Source organism: Anarrhichthys ocellatus, unplaced genomic scaffold (genome assembly GCF_004355925.1).
Source record: "Anarrhichthys ocellatus isolate YVR2014 unplaced genomic scaffold, GSC_Weel_1.0 scaffold1, whole genome shotgun sequence".
Classification (NCBI taxonomy): Eukaryota; Metazoa; Chordata; class Actinopteri; order Perciformes; family Anarhichadidae; genus Anarrhichthys; species Anarrhichthys ocellatus.
In genome coordinates, this window is record NW_022280031.1 from 4,111,300 (window position 1) to 4,132,670 (window position 21,371).

Genomic DNA, 21,371 nt, shown 5'->3' on the forward strand with positions numbered 1-21,371 from the left:
ATAGATAGATAGATAGATAGATAGATAGACAGATAGATAGATAGATAATTATGCATTATGTTTGACTGTTTTAGGACGGGAGTATCATCACCTCTACCAATCAAACCAAAAAGAAGAGGCGATTTGGAAGTTCAATTATGAGGAGCTTCAAACGAAAGGTCAGCTCTTTTGCTTATTTTTTAAACCTATTTGTATAAAGTTACAGAAGATTTGCCAATAATGCTTTTGTTTTCAGAGGAAAAAGAGAGTCCGAGTGAGAAGTAAGACGCTGTCTGATGGCGAGTCAGACCACAGCAGGGAGAGGACACAAATTGTTTACCATCCCAAGTAAGACTAGTCATTGAATTAAGCCATTTAATACTCTTAGTATCAGCAGTTACACTTGAACTTTGTCTATTAACTCTCCCTTCAGGAAGAGGAAAACAATGAGGTTGTCCCGAGCTCTGTCTGACCTGGTCAAGTACACAAAATCTGTCCGTGTGCATGACATAGAAACACAAGGTAAAGGATCTTCAAAGTGAACATCAAACCGGAATTTATTTTTATCACACACACAATTTTCAAGTTCATCATATATTTTAGTTATAGATGTGTGATGCAGTGTTTTATTTTCTGTCTGGTAGCATTTGCGAACAGTTGGCAGGTATCATCCCTCAACGAGACTGTTATGAACCAGATCTTACAGCTGAAGCCGGGGGAGTTGGTCCGTTTCAACCAACGCCAACTTATAAGAGTCTACCCCTCCAACTACAGAGTGGACTCGAGTAACTTCAACCCACAACCATACTGGAACACAGGATGCCATATGGGTAAGACCGTCGCAGAGACTGCAACACTGCCGACTTTAACATTACAATGTCAGCATTTGATTTACGTATATATGTTTCATTTTAGTTGCAATGAATTATCAAACAGAGGGCCGTATGCTTGAACTGAACCAAGCTAAGTTCTCTAGAAATGGAAACTGTGGATATATTCTGAGGCCTAAGTGCATGTGTAAAGGTATGTACATGTGCAGATTGTGCAGGTTTATAGCACCTGTCTGTGCAGGATTAGACATTTCTTTTTCTTTTTTCTCAGCTGCCTTTAACCCCATGTTGGAGGATCCTTTACAAGGACACAAAAAGACTCAGCTTGTGCTGAAGATCATCAGCGGACAGCAGCTACCCAAACCCAAAGACTCTATGTTTGGGGACAGAGGAGAGGTGAACACGCTGCAGACATGATCTGTTATTGAGACACCTGACAAAAAAATCTCTCTCATTACTGAAATACTCGTGTTTTTCTTCTTACAGATTATCGATCCCTTTGTTGAGGTTGAGATAATTGGCCTAAATGTAGATTATTCCAAGCAGCAGACCAGGGTGGTGGATGATAATGGTACTTCTCATCTCATGATCTCATAACAGACAGTCGATGTTTCAGTTTTTCTATTTGTGTAACATCCTTTTAATGTTCATTCAGGTTTCAACCCAATGTGGGAGGAGACCCTCGTCTTCAACATTCAAATGCCAAAGATCGCCCTGGTGCGTTTCCAAGTGTGGGATCATGCTCCTATTGGACGAGATTTCATCGGACAGAGGACTGTTGCTTTCAGCAGTATGATGCCAGGTAGATTACATGATCAGATATCTGCATGCACACTCCAGAGTTGCACAGAGTAAGTCATTTGGGAAATACGCTTATTGCAGATGGTTAAATGGGAAGATTGATACCAGAACTCTTATGTGTGTCAGATCAGTAAGGCGACAGCCAGTTAGCTTAGCTTAGCATAAACACTGGGAACAGGGAGAGACAGCTATCCCGGCTCTTCCAAAAAGTAACAAAATCTGTCTAGCAGCACCTCTAAAACTCACTGCTAACAAGCAACGTCTTGTAGTGAGTCAAGAAAAAGTCCAATACATAGCTCGTTGTTAAGCCACGTGTTGTCTTTACATTTTGTTTTTTGTACAGATCAAACAAACGGGACATAAGATGTTGATTAGCAAACTCCCTGCAAGAAATCAAAAAGCCATATTTTCCAAAAGTTAAACCGTTCCTTTAATATGAATGATTTTTAAATGCAAAATTTGTAGGTTATCGGCACGTGTACCTGGAAGGGATGGCGGCGTCATCCATCTTCGTACATGTCGCTATCAATGATATGACTGGAAAGGTACGTTTCTTTTTAAAAATAACTCACAAATCTAATTTCATCTTTCCCTACAACTCCATCCTAAAACCTTCGGTGTCCTTTGTGAAACAGATCAAACCCACAAATGCGGTGCAAGCAGCCAGAAAACACATCCAAAAAGCAGCCCAGAAGCATATGAAGGGTCCTCAAAAACAGCCTTCTCTGGACTTATCTGTCCAGTCCTCAGAAGACGCACGCGCTCTGTTCCTCTGCAAGGATCTGGATACTATTTCTCAGGACAGCAGGAATGGAGAAATATTTCCTCTGTTACAAGGGCCAGCAGCCAAGGCTGCCATTCACAAAGGGGCCATGAGTGAGCCAGTGAAGCGAGCGCACAGAGTTAAAATTCATGAACCACCAGAGACAAGGAGAGGTGTCTTCAGCCGGATGTCCTCCACTGACTCCCATCACATCGGGGCTGCTCCCTGTGCGAAGGCGGACAGCTTTGACCTCGAGACCTCACCCCGGGCTTCTTGTTCTGATGGTTCTGACAGCCAGAATCGTATTCAAGAAGAGTTGGAGAATGAACCTGATGAATCAAACTGTGCTGAGCAGGAGACCGTTCAGATGCTTGAACCAGAGCAGCCTGAACAATCTGAGGAATTGCCAGAGCCAGACAAGGTCACTTCCACTGGACCTGAACAACCAACAGAAACTCAAAGTCAGACTGATTCACTCCCTCGGCCTCGGCCCGCGACACAGCATATGCTCTGGCCTGAAGCCAAATTCTCTTCACTTATCCCTCCACTGTCCCCTGCCAGGGTGAGACGGACCTTAGAGGCTTCGACCAGATCCCGACCGTCCACCCAAATACGAGCAAAGGCACGCTCACGCAGTTGCCCTCGGAAGCCGACTACTTCTCCCCAGACACCGATGATGAACCGCCAGCCTGCAATCCACTGGCAGACGCAGGGAGCACAAAACTACAACAGCTACAGCAGCCAGATGAGGCCCATCCCCAACGGCCTCTGCCTGTCTGACAACACATCCAGCAGCAGTGACGGCAGCACCGACAGCCTGGAGTTTGTGGCCTCCTGTGTGCCAGCTGGGGCAGAGCAACGTGAGGGGACCCTGCAGAGGGAGATGAAGGCCCTTTTTGACCAGAGGATGAGAGAGATCAACTGTAAATCACCACTTTTTCTAAATGGTGAGTCATAGGTGATGTGTCATTCATGTATGCAAAAGTTACTGCAAACTAAAGTTAAGTGGCTGTATGAAATCAGAGTTTGTGCTGTTTTTTTTCTTCTTTTAGATTAGACCGTTTAGATTTGACTGATATCTCCAAAGACAACAAGGCCCTTCAGAAGACAAAGAAAAAGAGTGACAACATAACCACAAAAAGGAGGTGTGGGAGGAAGAAGTTCTTATTTTTTGACTAGATCAGTAGGAAGACACCACGCAGAATTACACAATTAGACAGGTTTTTTTGTTTAATGTTTTAGAAATGCTGTAATGTTTACAGTCAACACAGCTTTTATGCATGAAATCGTTTTTATTGTTGATATCATGTAATGCCATTGCCAACTGTACAAAACAGCATGATGCAGAGTCATAAAAAGTAACAGCTAACTTAAAAAACTAAGTACATGAGCATTATTTGTTAGTTGGATCATTTTAATATTTTTAGTTTTTATAATATTCAAACTATAATGTTTGCTTTTTCATTCAAATTGTAGCATTCTTACTTGAAAATCAATATAATAAATGTGAGTTTTTAATTTTTAAATGCAGTATTTTTTCTTTATCTCTACAAGTAAGAAGGTTCAAAACCTACAATTAAGTTGATGTCTATGTCAAAAAAAACTAAAAGTTAAAAATGTTCAGACTTAAAACGTTATAAATGTAAATTAAAATGTTTATGCTTTTTCTTTTTCTTTATCTTTGTCAACATTTGCTTGGGGTTTCTTTGCATTGCTGGTCCTCAAGCGCAGACTCAGTTCTTCAGTCAGCACGCTGCAGCAGGATTTCTGTGGGAAGGACAAATAAATATAAACAGTAGTGAAACAAATCAATCCACTAATATGTTGATGAATTTAATGTAAACGTGTGGATGAGAGAGAGTGACTGACTAAGTCTGCTTGTGTCCTCTGCATTTTGTTCCTCAGTTGATGTGAAAACCAATTGGTAAATGACAGGGTTGCTTTTAACTGTAACGAACTGTGTTGCCATGAAGTTATTGAGCAAACGTTGCAGCCTTTTAGGCTTATGAAACAGTTTTTAACCCGATTGAATGAACACATCTGCACACTGTGGAGCACAAAACAAGGCTGTTTGAATTAGTTTCTGAAAGGTTAACACTTTGGAGATGGGTGGTTGTTGGTTTTTTTTGCCTGACATGCACGCACCCTCTGCTCAGCTGCACTTCTGCGGCTCTTGGAGGTGAGCTCCAGGACAGCCAGCAGTGCTCCCAGCCCCAGGCCCAGGGAAAGAAGCAGAAACATCCCCTTGAGGCTGTGTGGCTGCACAGCTGAAGACTTGGCCTTGTCTGCTATGCAGCTGCTGGCCCACCACTTGCTTCGCAGGTAGGCCAGCTCCCCTGCCTCGCTCAGCTGTAGGATTGCCACGCTGAGGTTCTTTATGATGGGTGAGCCTTGAGGAAATTGATAGGTATATTGTTTATTATACAATTTTCATTATATTTATTTTTTATATATAATTTTAATTTTTCAAAATGAGTAAGCTCACCAAGGGTGGCAGCAATGCTGTAACCCCTCATTCCAACGACTTCATGTGCTCTGACCAGCTCACAGTGGCGTGCTACTGCCAAGTCCAAAGAAACAGACTCTCCAATAAAGGCAAAGTTTCCCTCTTTTGCACGCCGGACCCCTTCGTCCATCGATGACACAAGACTCTTGGTTCTCTCCATGTGCTCATAGATTCTGCGGTACACTGGATTGTTTGAATTCTGCATGAAGGATAAACAGTATTAGAGAATAAGCAGTGACACAAGGGGATCCATAAGTGATCTGATGTCTATACCTTAAAGAAGGCAAGGGTGGAAGAGCCAGCCAAACAGCCATACTCAATTGTATCCTGATTGGCCAAGTCCTCAAAACCTTTCACGGTCAGGTGAGTGGACTCAGAGGTCTTAGAGGAGCTGAGGTTGGAGAAATAACAAGCCAGGAGGACGATGGTAAATAACCACCAGCTGCAGCAGATGACACGTCCTGAAAGAGCTTTGGGGTGTGGCCCAGCACCTGACAGTACAAAAAGAGTACAGTAAAAAGAAGTCTCAAGCAAAGAGGGAGACAATTTCCAGAAAATAAACAAATCAATACAACCATTATCGCCAGTGTCTGGTTTTTCCATTTACCTTGGAGTGTCAGAGCTCCAGCTGTGTACCACAGGCTGTGGAGGAGGCTGAATCTGTTCTGCTCACTCTGAGGCTGACTCCACTCACATGGGCTGAGTCTGCATTTACATAAAAATTAATGTGAACTCAAGTGGATTCCACTGCCAGCAGAAATGTGAAAATATCCACAGACAAGAAGTACATACCTTGATATTCAAATCCACAGCAAAATCAACAAAAAACTCATTATTATCATTTTCCCCAAGACATTAAACTACCTCCATCACCAACCTGGCAACTATATAGATGCAAGCAGCGGTCCCCAGGTAGGCAATGAGTATGCCGACCCAGGTCTCGGCTGCAAAGGGGGACAGGAAATCAAACAAGCCGGTTCCCTCTGAGATGTCCTTCCTCAGCACGATGCTGATTCCTGTCTGCATGAACGGTTTGGTCATCCCGACCGCTTTCTCCCGAGCTGCAGTAAGAGTCAGCGGAGCAATCGCAAGGTCGGCTTCCTGTCGGAACGCATAAACACTTTACATTTATAGAAATTCCTCAAGGACTTTAAGATATTCTAATTGCACCAATAACCCTGCTGATATTGTTAACACCTCACATTCATTGATTTTGAATATATATCCGTTGTGAGTTAAAGACGGCAGCTGGGTAATTCAAGCTCCTGCAGAGTGGTTGACTGCCCTTTCACCCCTCCAAGGATCAGTTTCCATGTACTCACCCCTCTCACCACCTCTCCAATCATCCCATTCCAGATCCCGTTCTCATCTTGTCTTCCGTACGAGGCATCTTTCACCAGCTGCACTTTGAACTTGAAGCCCAGTTTTTTTGCTACTTCAGACAGCAGGTCCATGCAAAACCCTTCCAGTTGTGAGCCTTTGGACATTGCATATGGCTCTTGCTAAAACAAAATATGTCAGAAGATAATCGGTAAAATGTGTTTTATCTTTAAAATGTGTATTTACCTTTAGTTGTTCAAAATAAACAAGTGAACTATACCTTTATTGTTGTGATTCTCATCTCTGATTGCACTGATGTTGAGGAAGAAAAATAAGACATGTTAGGACAATAACTTTTAGACAAAAACACCGTTCATCATGTCGAACAGATATATAGTGGGGAATATATCAGTGGTTCTCAACCTAGGGGTCGGGACCTCCTCAAGGTCTTAAAATAAATCGGAGGGGTCACCAGATGATTGAAGGGTTAACAAAGAAAAAAAATCGTCATCAAAATACTGGATATTTTGTCTTCTTCAGGCCTCCAACAATTCTTTATATTAAACAAAATAAAGATGAAAAAAATCCCCCTTAGGTTGAACTTCAAAGAGCAAAAAGCAACATAGCAACTGTTTTCATCCAAGCCTGCTTTAGTGATGGCTGTTGGTTCACCACTTTCATCCAGACTGAAATATCTCAACAGGTATTGGATGGATGAGGATGAAACGTTGTCATTTATGGTTCCAAGAGGATTAACCATAATGACTTTGCTGATCCCCTGATATTTCATCTAGCACCAGCAGGTCTTAGTTTTCACTTATCCAATGAAATATCTCAACATCTACAAGATGGATTGGCACATACTTTAGTACAGACATTCACGGTTCCCAGAGGATGAATCCATACTGATTTAAGTGACCCCTTGACTTTTCTGACAATAGCATTTAGCTCAAAGGACCTCAGTGCCTACAAAAAGCCTCACAAAGCCGATAGCGTAGCTGCAGACTCTTAGTCTTCCTTATATGATTTTCATTTTTATTGCTAGGTTGTTCTGTTACAGTATGTTTGAAAATATAATGTAATATGTAGATGAGATAAGTGTTGCCTCATTCTTAATTATGTGGTGAAACATTAAAATAGTTGCCTGTTTTGGAGCATCATTATTTTTGACTATATGAAAAGTGAGAAAGGTGTGAGGGAGCAACACATAGCAATGATACATTATGACAACTGACTACTGATTTAGTTTGACAGACAAGTTTTTCTTTTTTATACTTAAATATTTTATTAAGGTTTTTTTTTGTAGCAAAGAAAAACAAATCCCAAACAAGTAAAGGAATAATACTAGCAATTCATACACCTGGCAAAGAAGGACCAGGAAGAAATACATTGAAACAAATTGATAAATTAAACAAAAACAAAAACTAAATACATCAAAACAACCATGCAACATGCCAACAACATTGTCCATCACTCGTGTCAACCATAATTTCAGGCTCAGATATCAAAAATATATATTGGAAGGGTTCTATACACAGCATTATTTATGTTAGGATCTAGATTTGCACAGATGAAGTAGCATCCTGTTTGAAGAGAGTACCTGTCTTCTTAAAAGATAATGAGCATCAACAATGAACAGAGTCAAAAAACCCTGTGTAAGGTTAGGGAGGGCAAGTCACCAGCCAAGTTCTTGTTCTGACAAATATTTGGTCCATTTTGTCCATCTTGCTATGTATGTGTCTTTTCCTAATCTCAGAAGGAAGGTCAGTCTTTCCATATCGTGAATTTCTTTAATGATTTCAATCCAATTTTCGACTGAAGGTGGGTCGGTTTGTAGCCAATTTCGAGTAATTGCTTTTTTTGCTGCTACCGTTAATATTTTCAGGAGGTATCTGTCATGTCCCGTTATTCCTTCTGGTAGATCACCCAAATATAGTGACTTGCATGTGAATGAGATCTGCTGGCCAAGAATATGCTGCATAATTCTTCAAGCGTTTTGCCAGAATGTTTGTATCTTGGGGTAGCACCAGAAGATATGGTGGTGGTTTGCACAACCCTCCTCACAATTTCTCCAGCATATATGGTTTATTGTGGCTAAGTACGTCTTCATTTTAGGGGTAATAAAGAAACGAACAAGGTTCTTCCAGCTAAATTCACGCCAATACATAGAACAGGAAGTAGTGAACGCGGTTTCACACATATTCTCCCATTGCTGACCGGGTATTTGATCTTCTAGTTCTTTCTCCCATCTCTCCTTGATATATGTTGTGGTAGTTCCTCTGCCCTTTGTAATTCCCTGGTAAAGTTTTGAAATTACTGATTTGGAGCTGCCAATGTATGCCCGTACTATTAATTTTATTATTTCATTAGGTTCCATAGTTACCTCATGTCTCTTAATTTCTTTTGAAAAGTACTGCCGTAACTGTAGATATCTGAAGAAATCATACTTTTCTAAATTGTATTTTTCCTTCAATATCTGGAAACTTTGTAATGTGTTTTTCTCCGTTATTATACAGAAAGCAGTAATACCTTGTTTGGTCAAATACCTGAATCTAGAATCCATACTGTTTGGTTTAAATTCTGTGTCATATGCAAGCCATCTAAGTTTTCTTAATTAACTGGGTCCACAAATTTAGTTGCTTTACAACGTCAAACCAGGTGTGCAGGGTGAATGAGACAATGGGGTTCAGATGGGCACGATAAGTTATCATTAATTTGTGGTCTGCGATCATTGCTTGTACTGGGATACCTTTGCATTCATTTTCCATCTCCTTCCACTTAGCCTTGTAACCATTATCACACCAAAGAACTATTATTTTTAATTGGGCGGAATGGAAATACTCTCTAAGGTTGGTGAGAGACATACCATCTCCCTCCTTACTGATGGTTAACGTGCTATATTTAACCCTTGGTTTCCTTCCGTTCCAAATGAATCTGGAGATCTGTCTGTCCCAGTCCTGGAATTGTCCACAGACAGACAAGTTTTTCACAGCTAAATTTAGCAGAATCAAAGAGCCCTTTGTGCATTCGCCAACTTCAGACTTTACTCTGACATGCAGAGATGTCTGAGGTGAACTTTGGGCCGAATGATTGACCTTCTAGACATAACTGGTTTCCGGTATCCTAGAGATCTGGCCACTCTCCTCTCCTACTTGAAACGGTTTGCACAACACAATCTATTTAGAGCAGTGTTTTAATTCAAAGAATCTCAATGCCGTGGCACTGTGAGATGGGAGGGAATTCAAAGAGTATCAAAAGCCTTGATTCAGAGCCAAGGCCTTGGGGATCCATCACCACAGGGTGATCCTGACAACCATCAGATCCTCCTATTCAAAAGATGACACGGATACAAGCTCTTCAAGACTTTTTGGCCACTCTGAGACACAAGGCCTTTGTTTGCTCCATAGACTTGATTTATTACCGGTTTTTGGTGAGAGGGTCAACTGGCCTGCTTCCCTTTCTGTTTTTCTACAGTTGGACAGGATGTAGCGCTGCACTTTGATATTGATCCGAGCTGACTGTTTATGTATTTATGTCTCGTCAAGCCTGACAAATTTCTACCAATCCAGCAGCGAAAAACATGAGAAGTTTTGGCAAAGAAATAAAGCAAGCTGTCACCACACTGAATTACAAATGCAGAGACCGGGCCAAACTTTGAAATATAAGTAAAAAGTGACAAAACTAAATTTTTTTTAACATTGTCGATCACACCACTTTCTAAATCAGCACATGCGCAATCACTTTCAATATGGTTTGAAATTGATCAGTGTGGTCTAACAAGCCTGGTTAAATCTGTTACATTGATTAGGTGTGTCAATACTATATTTGCATAGGTACAAATCTGTAATTTAAAAAAAGAAGATACTTCCTTACCTGCAGTGCACACTCCCATGTCCAGGAAAAACACAACAGACAATACAAAGAAGCTAGACAGCATCCTGATTCTCCTGGTTTGCATCCTACAAGTACAAAAGACAATTAGTGGTTGGTTGTGCATCAGATGAATCACATGCATAAACTTAAATAATTATATACAGTATATTAAGACCTTTCTTGGTACAAATGCAAAGCTGTGGATCAAATTAACGAATCATTGAGTGGAGTGCATATGATGGAAGTCCATATCACCTGACAAGAGTCCAAGATGTGGCTGCTGCTGGCACATCAGACTTCAGACAGACCCCAGTGAGCTCGACTGTGATGCAGAGTGATCCGAAGTTTTTCAGATTCAAATGTGTTGAGACTGCAAGCGAAGTTTTTGTGGGCGGAGAAAGTGGAAGAATTTTGAAGGGGTGGGAAGAAGCAGTATGAGATACAAACATATAGCTTTCTCTGTGGAACAAAATGTGGTTATTCATACTAACAGTGAAGCATATATCTTAATACTATGAATGAATATCATTATCTTGTTACAGAACAGTACCATCAAACTTATATGGTAGTGAAGCAGAGTATCACAGATTTTATAATATTTACATTACATGTGAACAAAGTTGAATATTTGCTGGAAGCAGCTGTCCTTGTATATTACATGTACAGAGAGCTACACATAAAGTTTATTTAGAAAAAAAGACATTCTTGAATGTACTTGAATAACTTCTATTAAAAGGACGAATATGAATGTTACGTGTAGATTTCTTTGGAGGAGTTTGTGTGAAATCAGTATTAAAAGACAGGCTGTAACATCAGCGTTTGAAAGCAGCACAGCATTCTCTGCTCTTTATTAACACTTTAAAAGGAAAATAATCAGAGCACAGAATTGAGTGACCGGCTCCAGCTTTTGTAAGGCCCTGAAGGGTTATGAAATTGTGGAAAAATGGAGAGAAAAAAAATATATTGTGTGAACATATTCATGGTGAAGGACCAAACATAAAAGATAATGGTGATGTAGCTCAAAGATGGCCATGGAAAGAAGTTGGAGGTTCAGCAGAATGGCGTAAACAGTAAGAATCTTTTATTGTGGAATGGGCACAGATAAAAACTACCAATCTGTTGAATGATAGCAGGGAGCCAGGACTTTTTTTTACGGTGCACTTTCAAAATTAATATTTGAAACAGTCTTTTTTGTCAGATTGGCACTCTGGATGCTCTTGTCCACATGATAGTGTATGTTTTAATGAACAATTTAATTTTTCATTTGTATTTTAACATTAACATCTGAAACAATAAGCAAGGTAAAAAGAAAAATGTAAGAGAAAGAGCTAATGTTTAAGATACATAACAATTTAGTATTTCCAAAAATTATTTTGTTTAGATTATAAATTATGTTATAAATTCAAGTTCAAATGGAAGCCTATGCTCAGTTTACAGCTAGAAAACTTGATATAGCTAGATATAAATCAATTTCAGTGTCCAGCCAACGGGCATTGTTTCTATTGCAAAATAGCGGACTGAAATAGTGTGTTTAGCAGACATTTTATAGCTCCCAGTGACCTAAACAATTGAGTCAGCCAGTGATCAGCTCATCAGTTTGATCATGCAGTGTATAAAGTGAGTTATAACATATAAATAAATTCAACAAAAGCCTGCTGGCATGGAGGAATTACAGTATATCAGCAGTGGCAAAATTAAGCACATCTACTCCTGCCAGTGGGTGAACTTAATTAAGTTAAAATCATCGTTGGCTTTGATGAGCATCAACCCCATAATATTATTGTCAAATATACTGTACCAGTGGAACCAGAATGTCAGAAAAGTAGCTACTTATAATGGAGTCATATTTGTCTAATCGGCTAATGGGAGCACAAATAATTTGTGTGAATGAAATTTGGGTTGTAGGCAGGATTTTAGAAATACTGAGATAATGATTCCACATTATATTTATTAATTTCACTCTTCACACTTAGAGTAATACACACATTAAATGATATACCAACATGTCATTTTGATTCTCTAATGTTTTATTATGTTTTTAACAAATCTTTCTTTGGATTTTTATAGCGTAATATAAGGAGAATCACGCATCAATTGTATATGTCAAGTAAGCTCATAATTCCATGCACAAGTAGTACAAACGAAGAAAAGGCTAAGAACCCCCCCCCCCCGAGATAGCAGGTGTAGGTCTATCACAGGTACTACATGGGTCTATGGGAGATGAAAACGGGGCTATAAGGCGCGCAATATGCGTCTCGTTGTTTTTCTCATCGCTTCTTTCTGTTGTGATCTGTAGATTGAGTGCGATGTATTCGGTTTATCCTTTTGACCAATCAGAGAACAATGCGCGTTGCGCGCGAGGTGAAGCAGCGACCTACAATTGGCTGAGGTGTTTTTTTTCCAAAGGGGCGTATTTTTCAACCCATCTCGACTGAATATTTAGCCTCATCCAAGGAACATTAATTTGATATCTTCAGAATTTCGCAACCCTTGATTTGGGAACCGACATCGTTTGACAGGTTTAAACCACAACTATGAAACCGGGTCGAGTTTGTGTGTTTGACCGAAGTCACGGCGGAGAACTGAAGTGCTGAAGATGACGCTATCGCTCCTGAAATTACCGGCTAGCTAAGCTAACGGCTAGCATGTCCGCCTTGGTTGTAGTCTGTCACTAGCTGACATTTAGCTAGGTGCAGTTTTTCCGTTTGGCACTCGCACTGCAGAGGACGATTTCACAAGGTAAACCACTCCGATATGTTCAGCACTGTCAGCATTGCTGAGGAAACCTGCCGTCTTGTTAACGTTACACGACTTCTGTGTCCTGTCCGACCGAGTATCGTTATCACATCAACCAGACAGTCTTTTTGCAGGGGTCTGGAGTACAAAGCTGTAGACGAAACGTTGCACATTTGCGGTGTCGTGATCTAACGTATACATGCAAGTAATTTATGCATTCAGGCACGGCGCATACAGTGCGTCTGCTTTCTGGTTGCTGTTGGCATGTGTAATTGGGCTACTAATCAACTTGCAATCCAAATGTTGTCTCTGCTGTTGTGCGCTTAAAATGGCTGACAGATGTTAGATACTCGGGTTGGTATTTAGCGCTCGTCAACCTAACTACGCACAGCAACAGGGGAGAGAAGAAAAAAATAGAGGATACTGGCATTTGATTGGGCTGAGGGAATGGGGGGTGGGTACAGACTCCTGATTGGACCAATGGAGAGGCAGCTTAGGTGCATACATGCGAGCAGTACAACTAACTGTAGTTGTGTTTGTGCAGCAAGAGTACTTGAGGTACCATGCTGTGTTTTTAATACAACAGCACCCGAGTTGACCCCTTTCCCCCCCCAGTAACTGTTGTGTCTAGAATTGAAAAGGAAACACAACAAATCTTACAAAAATGCAAATGAGATTGCACTCTTTACATTGGCAGCAGTATAAAGGAGCATGATTAATCAGGGTAACACAAAATATAAAACAAGCTCTGAGGGCAGAATATGATATCACTTTGTCACCAAATTATTTAACTATTCCTGTTTAAAGGCAATTATGCAAAGTAGAAATTGTTGACACACATTGCATTCAATCATTTTCTTCCCTTTGTATTTGTTAGGGAGCTGGTTTGAACTCCCATGCGGAAGGTGAGGAGGTGGGAATGTGAGACAGTTGCTAGCGGACTCAACATGGGTAGGGGCCGAGGCAGAGGGAGAGGAAGGGGCAGGGGATCGTCTGGACAGTTGCGGCCCCCCTCGCCCTACAGACTGCAGCTCTCTCCATCCAGGGAGACTTTGACGTACGCTCAGGCGCAGAAAATAGTGGAAGTGGACCTGGAGGGGAGGCTCCATCGCATTAACATCACGGATGCTCTGCCAGTTATTACCGAGGACGAGATGATGGCCCAGGACATTGCCGAGTGCAACAGCAACAAGGAGAACAGTGAACAAACGCAGACTAAAACTAGATCGTGGAGGAAACCCTCAAACAGTAAAAGCAGGAAGAGTGGTAAAAATGTGTCTCACCAGAACCAACGGTCCGGCTCCCAGCAGCACACGGGACCTACTAACTCGCTCCAGCAACCGTCCCACCAAATCCCTCTGCCTGAGCCCATCTTTCGTGTGCTGAGTTCAGTTTGCCCCTCAGAGGCGCCTCCTCTCCCGACAGCCTACTATCGTTTCATAGAAAAGTCAATGGAGGAACAGGACAGTGTGGCTGAGTACGACATGGACGAGGAGGACCTGGCCTGGCTGGATATGGTTAACCAAAAGAGGGTGTGTGACGGCTATGCCTCCGTATCCGCGGACACCTTTGAGCTGCTGATCGACCGCCTGGAGAGGGAATCCATCTTGGAGTCCCGAAGCCAGGCTCTGTCCCAGAGTGCCGTGGACGAGGATGCTTTCTGCTGCGTCTGTCTGGATGACGAATGTTTGAACAGTAATGTCATCCTGTTCTGTGACATCTGCAATCTGGCCGTCCACCAGGAGTGTTACGGCGTGCCCTACGTACCTGAGGGTCAGTGGCTGTGCCGCTGCTGCCTGCAGTCCCCCTCCCGTCCTGTAGACTGTGTGCTCTGTCCCAACCGAGGAGGTGCCTTCAAACAGACAAGTGATGGACGTTGGGCCCACGTTGTCTGCGCCATATGGATCCCAGAGGTGTGCTTTGCCAACACAGTGTTTTTGGAGCCCGTCGAGGGGGTCAAGAACATCCCTCCTGCTCGCTGGAAACTCACCTGCTACCTGTGTAAGCAGAAAGGCAGAGGAGCGTCCATTCAGTGCCACAAAGCCAACTGCTACAGGGCCTTTCATGTCACCTGCGCCCAGAAGGCTGGCCTGTTCATGAAGATAGACCCAGTCCGGGAGACGGGTGTCAACGGTACCACCTTCTCTGTGAAGAAGACGGCTTTCTGTGAGCATCACTCTCCAGTGGGGTCTCGGAGGGACGGGTCTGGAGACGAGTCAGTTGAAGGGAGACTGGTGGGGGGCCGGGGTAACCGGGGTCAAAGGTCCTACACTCAAAGCCCCCCACCCCCACCACCAAACAAGAAGGCTACCAAGGGCCAGAAGAAGAAGAACGCGAAGGGGGCTGGTCGGTCGACACGCCGCTCAACTGTGCCTGTGCTGCTCGTGCCTCAGATCCCCTCTCACAGGTGTGACATTTGCATACTGTTGAAATTTACATACCCAGCATGCCTTATTAATTTCCTGTGGTGTCTGCTGCCTTACAAGATATTGTTAGTATTCTTGCAGGGTTCCACAGTAATTTATTTTTGATCCAGTGCATTAAGAAAGAGGAAGTTATACTTGTATTGATACTTAAAATAACCTTACCACCTTATCATATGTTAGTGGTGTTATTATGACCGCCAGGTTTTGATGTGTAACGCTTACATCTCCACAGGCTGAACAAGATCTGCACAGGAGTTGAAGTCCAGAGGAAGAATCAGTTCATGCAGAGGCTTCATAACTACTGGTTACTGAAACGGCAGTCACGAAATGGGATGCCTTTAATACGCCGACTCCATTCCCATCTACAGGCCCAAAGGACTGCAGAGCAGGTGAGGAGAGCGATAATGACCAGTGTGTGCGTTTAAAATAGAAATTAGAGAATTAAACAAATGGCAGGAGATGCCTTAAGCTGTTACGGCGTTTAAACCACAAAAAAACAAGTTTAAAAAGATTTACTCCTGGGTGAGTTTTGGGATTGTAAAATACATTATGACAACATTTTTACATGGTTGCTTTTCTTCTTGGACATATGACCTGATCCTTGTGATTTTCTTTCTTGCTGGAAAACTTGTGGGGGACCAATCAATCCACTTTCCAATAAGAGTCTGGAACCTGCAGCACACTCGAGTCTCAGAGCCAGAATATCTGCTCACTGCTCTCCAACACAAAGCCAGAGGAAAGGCTGATTGTAGTGGATTAAAGCCAAACAAGAAGTGTGTTCTCTTTGTGTTCAGAGGGAGCCTGATGAGAAGCTGTGTGCCGCAAGAGAGGAGCTACGATACTGGCAGAAGTTGAGGCAAGACCTGGAGAGAGCCAGGCTTCTGGTGGAACTCATCCGCAAGAGAGAGAGGCTAAAGAGAGAACAGGTGCGTTACAGAGGAAGTGCTAGACGAGCTATAATTATTTGGGGTTATTTTTTACAAGGCTTCCGTCAGCATTCTCATTCATAAGCCGATCTATTGGAGCTGAAACTACTTAGCAAGTAATTGTGAGAAAATTATTCAGCAACAATTTGATAGTAGATTCATTGTTTAAGCAATTTGCCCAAAATCCAATGTTTATTTTGTCCTCTCTGATGGATATCTGAATATGTTTGGAATCTCGTTAGATGCGGCCTTTATCTCTGTTCTCTTCAGAGTTAGCTGTTAATTTGACCCACCGTAGAGTGACTTTGTTAGTCCGCTCCTCACCCGCGTGTGTGTTTACGTCATGGCTCCATAGATGAAAATTCAGCAGGCTGCTCTTGAGTTGAAGTTGACCCCCGCCTTGGTTCTTCTGCGATCCACTTTGGAACAGCTGCAGGAGAAGGACACAGCAAAAATCTTCTCTCAGCCGGTCAATCTGTCAGAGGTTGGTGCAGTTAGAAAACAGTCTGCTTAAATACACACTTCATATCAAGCAGCATAAATGCTTTGGCTTTGACTCGGCTAACGGTCTTATTTTCATCATTCACTGAGGTCCCAGATTACCTAGAGTTTATTTCCCAACCCATGGACTTCTCCACCATGTGTACCAAACTGGAGGGACATGCCTATTGCTCCATCGCAGACCTAGAGAAGGACTTTAACCTCATGATCTCCAACTGCCTCAAGTACAACTCCAAGGACACCATGTTTCACAAGACAGCCTTACAACTCCGGGAGGTTGGTGGAGCTGTCCTCCGTCACGCCCACAGGCAGTCTCAGAGCATCGGCCTGGACCCCAGCACTGGGATGCATCTCCCAGAGTCCCCGAACAGACATGGCTTCTACAACTGTACATGGGACGACGGTGAGTTGAGAGCGGGAACGAGCTATTTCTCCATGATCATAACCCTCATGCCTCATCTGGTTCCCTTTTTTTTTTTTTTTCTTCTTCCCTCTTCAGTCGACTCTCTGTTGGACCCGGAGAACCGACTGCACTTAACCACAGACGAACAGCTGAAGGCCTTACTGGACAAACTGGATGTGGTCGCATCCATGCGCACCAGTGGTGGTCGAACCAAACGCATCCGGTTGCTGCGCCGAGAGATCAACTCTCTCAAACAGAAGATGAACCAGCAGCAGCAGAACTCGCAGTCTGTGAATGGCAAGGACGACGAAGGAAAAGAGGAGGAAGAGGAGGAGGAGGAAGAGGAGGAGGAGGAGGAGGAAGAAAAGAAGAAGGAAAAGAAGAAGAAGAAGACAAAGGGACCTTTGACAGCCATGTCAAACTCTGGGAAAGGTAAAAAAAAAAAACTATACTTTTAATATATGTTGTGCCATTTGGCCATTGCTGACATGATGTCGGCAGTAATGCCAGATTATTTATTTAGAGCAACTAACAAATATTTGCATTATTGATTAATCTGCTGTTTTCATAATTATGTCTAGTGCATGTCAAATTGTGATGCCTATTATAATTCCCTAGTCCTATGTGACGCCTTCCAGTGTCTTGTTTTGTCTGATCAACAGACAAAATCATCATCATCATCATTTTACAATGAATGAAACATAGAAACGCAGCAAATCCTAATTGTTTCAGGTGTATTTATGATCCTTCAATACATTTCTCTTTGATCCAGATGACTCTCCGCCTGTGCTGGAGCTCACCTGCCCGGTATCATCGCCGCTGCCGGGAGATGCTCCTCTGGAACCTCCGGTCCTGGGCATTGTACCTGGAGGGCGACGGTCTCCCGGACGCTCCTACAAGCGTCAGAGGTCCTCCCGCAGTGGAAGCAAAAGCCAAGGTGAAGATGAGGCTGAAGTTGGTGAAACGCCATCGTCACAACAGGAGGTGGTTCATGAGGTCACTCCGCTGGGGACACCCCCGACTCTGCCGTTGGTTGGAGTTGGTCGTCGTACGTCTGTTCTGTTTAAAAAAGCTAAAAATGGGGCACGAATGGTAAAAAACAAGTTCCTACCACAGCAGAACGGTAAAACCAACGGGTTGGACAGCACCCCCGCCAGCCCAAATTCACACAGTGTGACCAACATCACCACCACCTTACCTCCCACTCCAAACGCCTCCCCTGCACCTCCCTCTCCTTCCTCACACCACCTGAGGTCCAGAGGCCCGAGCTCAGAAAGTGAGGCAGACAAACTCCCTCCACCACCCAGAGAAGCAGGTAAGGACAAAATGCATCACTTCAATACAGCGAGAGATTCTAAAAAGTCCATATTTGTCACCATTGCATTGGTGTTTCTGCTAGGCCTGACTAATGGAAAGCACACCTCTGCAGACCATGATGATGACGACCAAAAACTAAAGTGAGTATTGAGTCACAGAGGCAATGGGCCCAACACAGAGGGGAACAGGTAGCCTTTTATAGCAATTTTAGGGTTGTTGATTATGCTAATTATCTTACGAATCTCACAAATGTGCACCTCGTCATGAACAAGTTGCATTCATCGGGCTGAAACAAGCCGGTAACGACAAGTTTGTGCAGCCCAGAGAGTTTAGTGAATCCAACTTAAACACTTGTACAAGCAAGCCTCAAAGAAAGAAGTAAGAAGTTTAGCATAAGAATGAGAAAATGTTCTTGCATGAGGCCCATTGTCTTTGAAATGCTTAGCTATTAAATTGTCTAGGGGTGACCCCGAATACTCGGCTATTTGACGATTCGATCAAAGGAGCCTGATTTCACTGCCACAGTGACTAGAAAATGTGGTTATGAAACAAAGGATCATAAATAACAACATAGCCTTTTCGAAATAAAACAATTGGCCCACATTTATTAATATGATGACTAGATATATTTTGAATTTATGAACGATTCTCTAAAATCAACAGGGGGAGGCGTGTTGAAACAGCTGTATGCGGCTCCCACCTCTCTTTCTCTCTTTGACTGTCTGTGTAGCAAATGTCCCCGCTGTGGTGCTAATAAAGGATTATCTTATGTTATCTTGTTTCCCTCCTGTGGATTAATACAATGGGTGGAAATGGAATCGGGACCGAAAGTTCAATTTACAACCACAAAAAGCCAGCAGTCTGTCTACTGACTCGCCGCAACTACAGAAACGCACAACAATTTTGAAACAACGGCTCAGCGATGGCAACACGAATGTCCAATCAGATTCAACAATGTCAATTCTTAGTCGGGGACACCTCTAGAATAGATAGTCTGACCATACATTGTGTGTTAACCTCTCTTGCTTTTCTCTCCTCTTGTCTGCAGCTGTAGTGTCTCCCCACCCAAACGAAGTCGTGGTAAACCTGCGTTGGCAAAGGTTCCTAACAGTGACCATGGAGACATCTGTGGGTCTGGTGTGTATGATGAGAAGGCAATGCAAATATAGTGAAATGCCTCAATTTTTGAGTGTTTATAATGTAACATTTTGCACACAAAGCTTTTTTTTATGAGCAATACAATTTCATGAAATTTTCAGTTCCGGCTCAAGACGTGTCCTGAATACATATTAATTGGATGTTCACAGGACAGTCCACACTTCTGTCTGTAGATAGCGAGGCCGAGCTCGGACCTCTGGACCTGGTTTGGGCCAAATGCAGAGGATATCCATCATACCCAGCCATGGTGAGGACCTATTTGCTCTCAAAGCTGACAAAGAACAAGGCCTCATTGCATCCGGTAGAGGGGCACGATAACTCAGTCAAGTTTAACTGACGTAGTTTGTGGTTACAGATCGTTGATCCAGACATGCCCCAGGAAGGGCTTCTTCACAACGGCATCCCCATTCCCGTGCCTCCCGTGGAGGTGCTCAAACTGGGCGACTGGAGAGAAACGGAAGAAGGGGAAAAGCTCTTCTTGGTGCTTTTCTTTGACACCAAAAGAACTTGGTAAGATTCAGACAGGCAAAACATTTTAATATTTAAAAACAATGGCGTCTTGGTCACTTTGAAAATTGTGCCTCTTGGGTTTTCAGGCAGTGGCTCCCTCGGAACAAACTGCTGCCGATGGGGATGGATGACACTGTAGACAAACTGCGCCTAATGGAAGGCAAGAAACCCAGTGTTCGCAAGTCTGTACACACCGCATACGACCGGGCCATGGTACATTTAAATCACGTGAGAGGGAATGTAAACTTCACTCCATCCAATTTTATATAAGGTTTTAAGATTTTATCCTCTTAAACAGGCTGTGTGGTTATCTGTATAGAAGCTTCGTCGACGCTCCTAAAGGTGGGAGTGTAAAACAGAAGGTTAACAGTTGGTGTATTTCTTTTCATAAAACTGTTTCTCTGATTTATAACAATGGAGAGAGAAGTGCTTGGAGACGTTTTCCTAGATGAATTTGTTCATTTATTCATGTGATTTTTGTAAAAGATTTTACACAACCACTGTTGCTATGTGTCTATAGAAAGTTTTTATTTTAGGCCAAAGTGAGTCGAGACTTATGTGAGCGAAGTGTAAATATGAAATGGTCAAAGGGGAACGTCTTGATTCCAAATATATTTGGATTGTATTTGCCATTGAAGTGTCGCTGTGTTTAAAGTGTGAAAGTCCCACTCAATGTTCCCGTCATGTCTGGACACCACAGAAGAAGAGTTACGTTTTATAAATTATAATTCTAAGTGGTATATATGTAAACTATATTTTCAAATGAATGTAAAGAGCACCACACTTAAAACCATCATATATATATTTAAAATAACCAAATCAAACCTGCTCAAGCTGGCATTGACATTATATTTACATCCAACCCAGCGGTGGATCATAACTTCGTTCGACTCCTAGAGTATATTTTGAGTGTGTCCATATTTTATTCAACAATTGTGAGAATTGCTCAGTTAATACAAAAGAACAATTTGAAATAAATACTGATACCAGATGCCAAGGCCAACGTGGAACTTTTAGTCCAGATATGACGCGTTGTCGGTGGGACTTTAATTATTTTTTTCCATATTGTGAAACTGTGTTATACTAGAATGATGGAGTACCCGGTGCAGCTACTTGGTTAGTGAGGTGTGAAGCCACTACAAAGATGAAGCTGATTATGTGGTTATAACAAGTTCTACTGCGATCACTCGCTGAAGAACTTGCAAATCTGGCTGAAATGACTTGAAAAGCACAAAGAGTTTTAAAGAAGACTTGTAGGATTAGTGACTCCTGGAGGTGTGTGTGTGTGTGTGTGTGTGTGTGTGTGTGTGTGTGTGTGTGTG

The 21,371-nt window shown here is 42.5% G+C and overlaps 3 protein-coding genes across 3 annotated transcripts in view; 2 read left to right on the plus strand and 1 right to left on the minus strand.

The window, feature by feature from the left end:
• plch2b (phospholipase C, eta 2b) overlaps positions 1-3,981 on the plus strand; it is a 10,392-nt gene extending 6,411 nt beyond the window's left edge. Inside the window, exons 11-21 of the mRNA XM_031847178.1 lie at positions 75-158; positions 236-327; positions 413-501; positions 624-809; positions 895-1,002; positions 1,081-1,205; positions 1,296-1,380; positions 1,465-1,611; positions 2,076-2,155; positions 2,246-3,320; positions 3,440-3,981. Of these exons, the coding sequence (XP_031703038.1) occupies positions 75-158; positions 236-327; positions 413-501; positions 624-809; positions 895-1,002; positions 1,081-1,205; positions 1,296-1,380; positions 1,465-1,611; positions 2,076-2,155; positions 2,246-3,320; positions 3,440-3,552 (2,184 nt within the window). The 3' untranslated portion in view covers positions 3,553-3,981. The remainder of the gene's footprint in view (positions 1-74; positions 159-235; positions 328-412; positions 502-623; positions 810-894; positions 1,003-1,080; positions 1,206-1,295; positions 1,381-1,464; positions 1,612-2,075; positions 2,156-2,245; positions 3,321-3,439) is intronic.
• On the minus strand, positions 3,581-10,419 carry grik6 (glutamate receptor, ionotropic, kainate 6). Its single transcript, XM_031845687.1, has 10 exons — positions 10,328-10,419; positions 10,073-10,158; positions 6,480-6,511; positions 6,202-6,381; positions 5,757-5,980; positions 5,487-5,584; positions 5,153-5,370; positions 4,859-5,078; positions 4,519-4,763; positions 3,581-4,140 (listed from the first exon to the last, which is right to left on the minus strand). Exons 2-10 carry the CDS (start codon positions 10,155-10,157, stop codon positions 4,030-4,032), a joined length of 1,413 nt encoding a protein of 470 aa, XP_031701547.1. The 5' UTR covers position 10,158; positions 10,328-10,419; the 3' UTR covers positions 3,581-4,029.
• A 2,064-nt stretch (positions 10,420-12,483) lies between these two features.
• On the plus strand, positions 12,484-20,965 carry brpf3a (bromodomain and PHD finger containing, 3a). Its single transcript, XM_031845676.1, has 13 exons — positions 12,484-12,811; positions 13,686-15,215; positions 15,467-15,623; positions 16,029-16,160; positions 16,516-16,644; positions 16,752-17,064; positions 17,161-17,496; positions 17,837-18,379; positions 18,464-18,521; positions 19,430-19,518; positions 19,689-19,786; positions 19,895-20,049; positions 20,136-20,965. Exons 2-13 carry the CDS (start codon positions 13,705-13,707, stop codon positions 20,317-20,319), a joined length of 3,705 nt encoding a protein of 1,234 aa, XP_031701536.1. The 5' UTR covers positions 12,484-12,811; positions 13,686-13,704; the 3' UTR covers positions 20,320-20,965.
• Positions 20,966-21,371: the final 406 nt, after the last annotated feature.

What these genes read in the sequence shown, in the direction of transcription:
- grik6 (XM_031845687.1), bottom strand. Translation starts at nt 10,157, where the DNA reads ATGCAAACCAGGAGAATCAGGATGCTGTCTAGCTTCTTTGTATTGTCT. An exon ending in TTGGAGAGGTGGTGAGAGGG is followed by an intron (nt 5,981 to 6,201) that starts GTGAGTACATGG and finishes GCGTTCCGACAG; the next exon opens with GAAGCCGACCTTGCGATTGC. An exon ending in TGCATCTATATAGTTGCCAG is followed by an intron (nt 5,585 to 5,756) that starts GTTGGTGATGGA and finishes ATGTAAATGCAG; the next exon opens with ACTCAGCCCATGTGAGTGGA.
- brpf3a (XM_031845676.1), top strand. Translation starts at nt 13,705, where the DNA reads ATGCGGAAGGTGAGGAGGTGGGAATGTGAGACAGTTGCTAGCGGACTC. An exon ending in AGCCGGTCAATCTGTCAGAG is followed by an intron (nt 16,645 to 16,751) that starts GTTGGTGCAGTT and finishes TCATTCACTGAG; the next exon opens with GTCCCAGATTACCTAGAGTT. An exon ending in GATGACGACCAAAAACTAAA is followed by an intron (nt 18,522 to 19,429) that starts GTGAGTATTGAG and finishes TCTTGTCTGCAG; the next exon opens with CTGTAGTGTCTCCCCACCCA.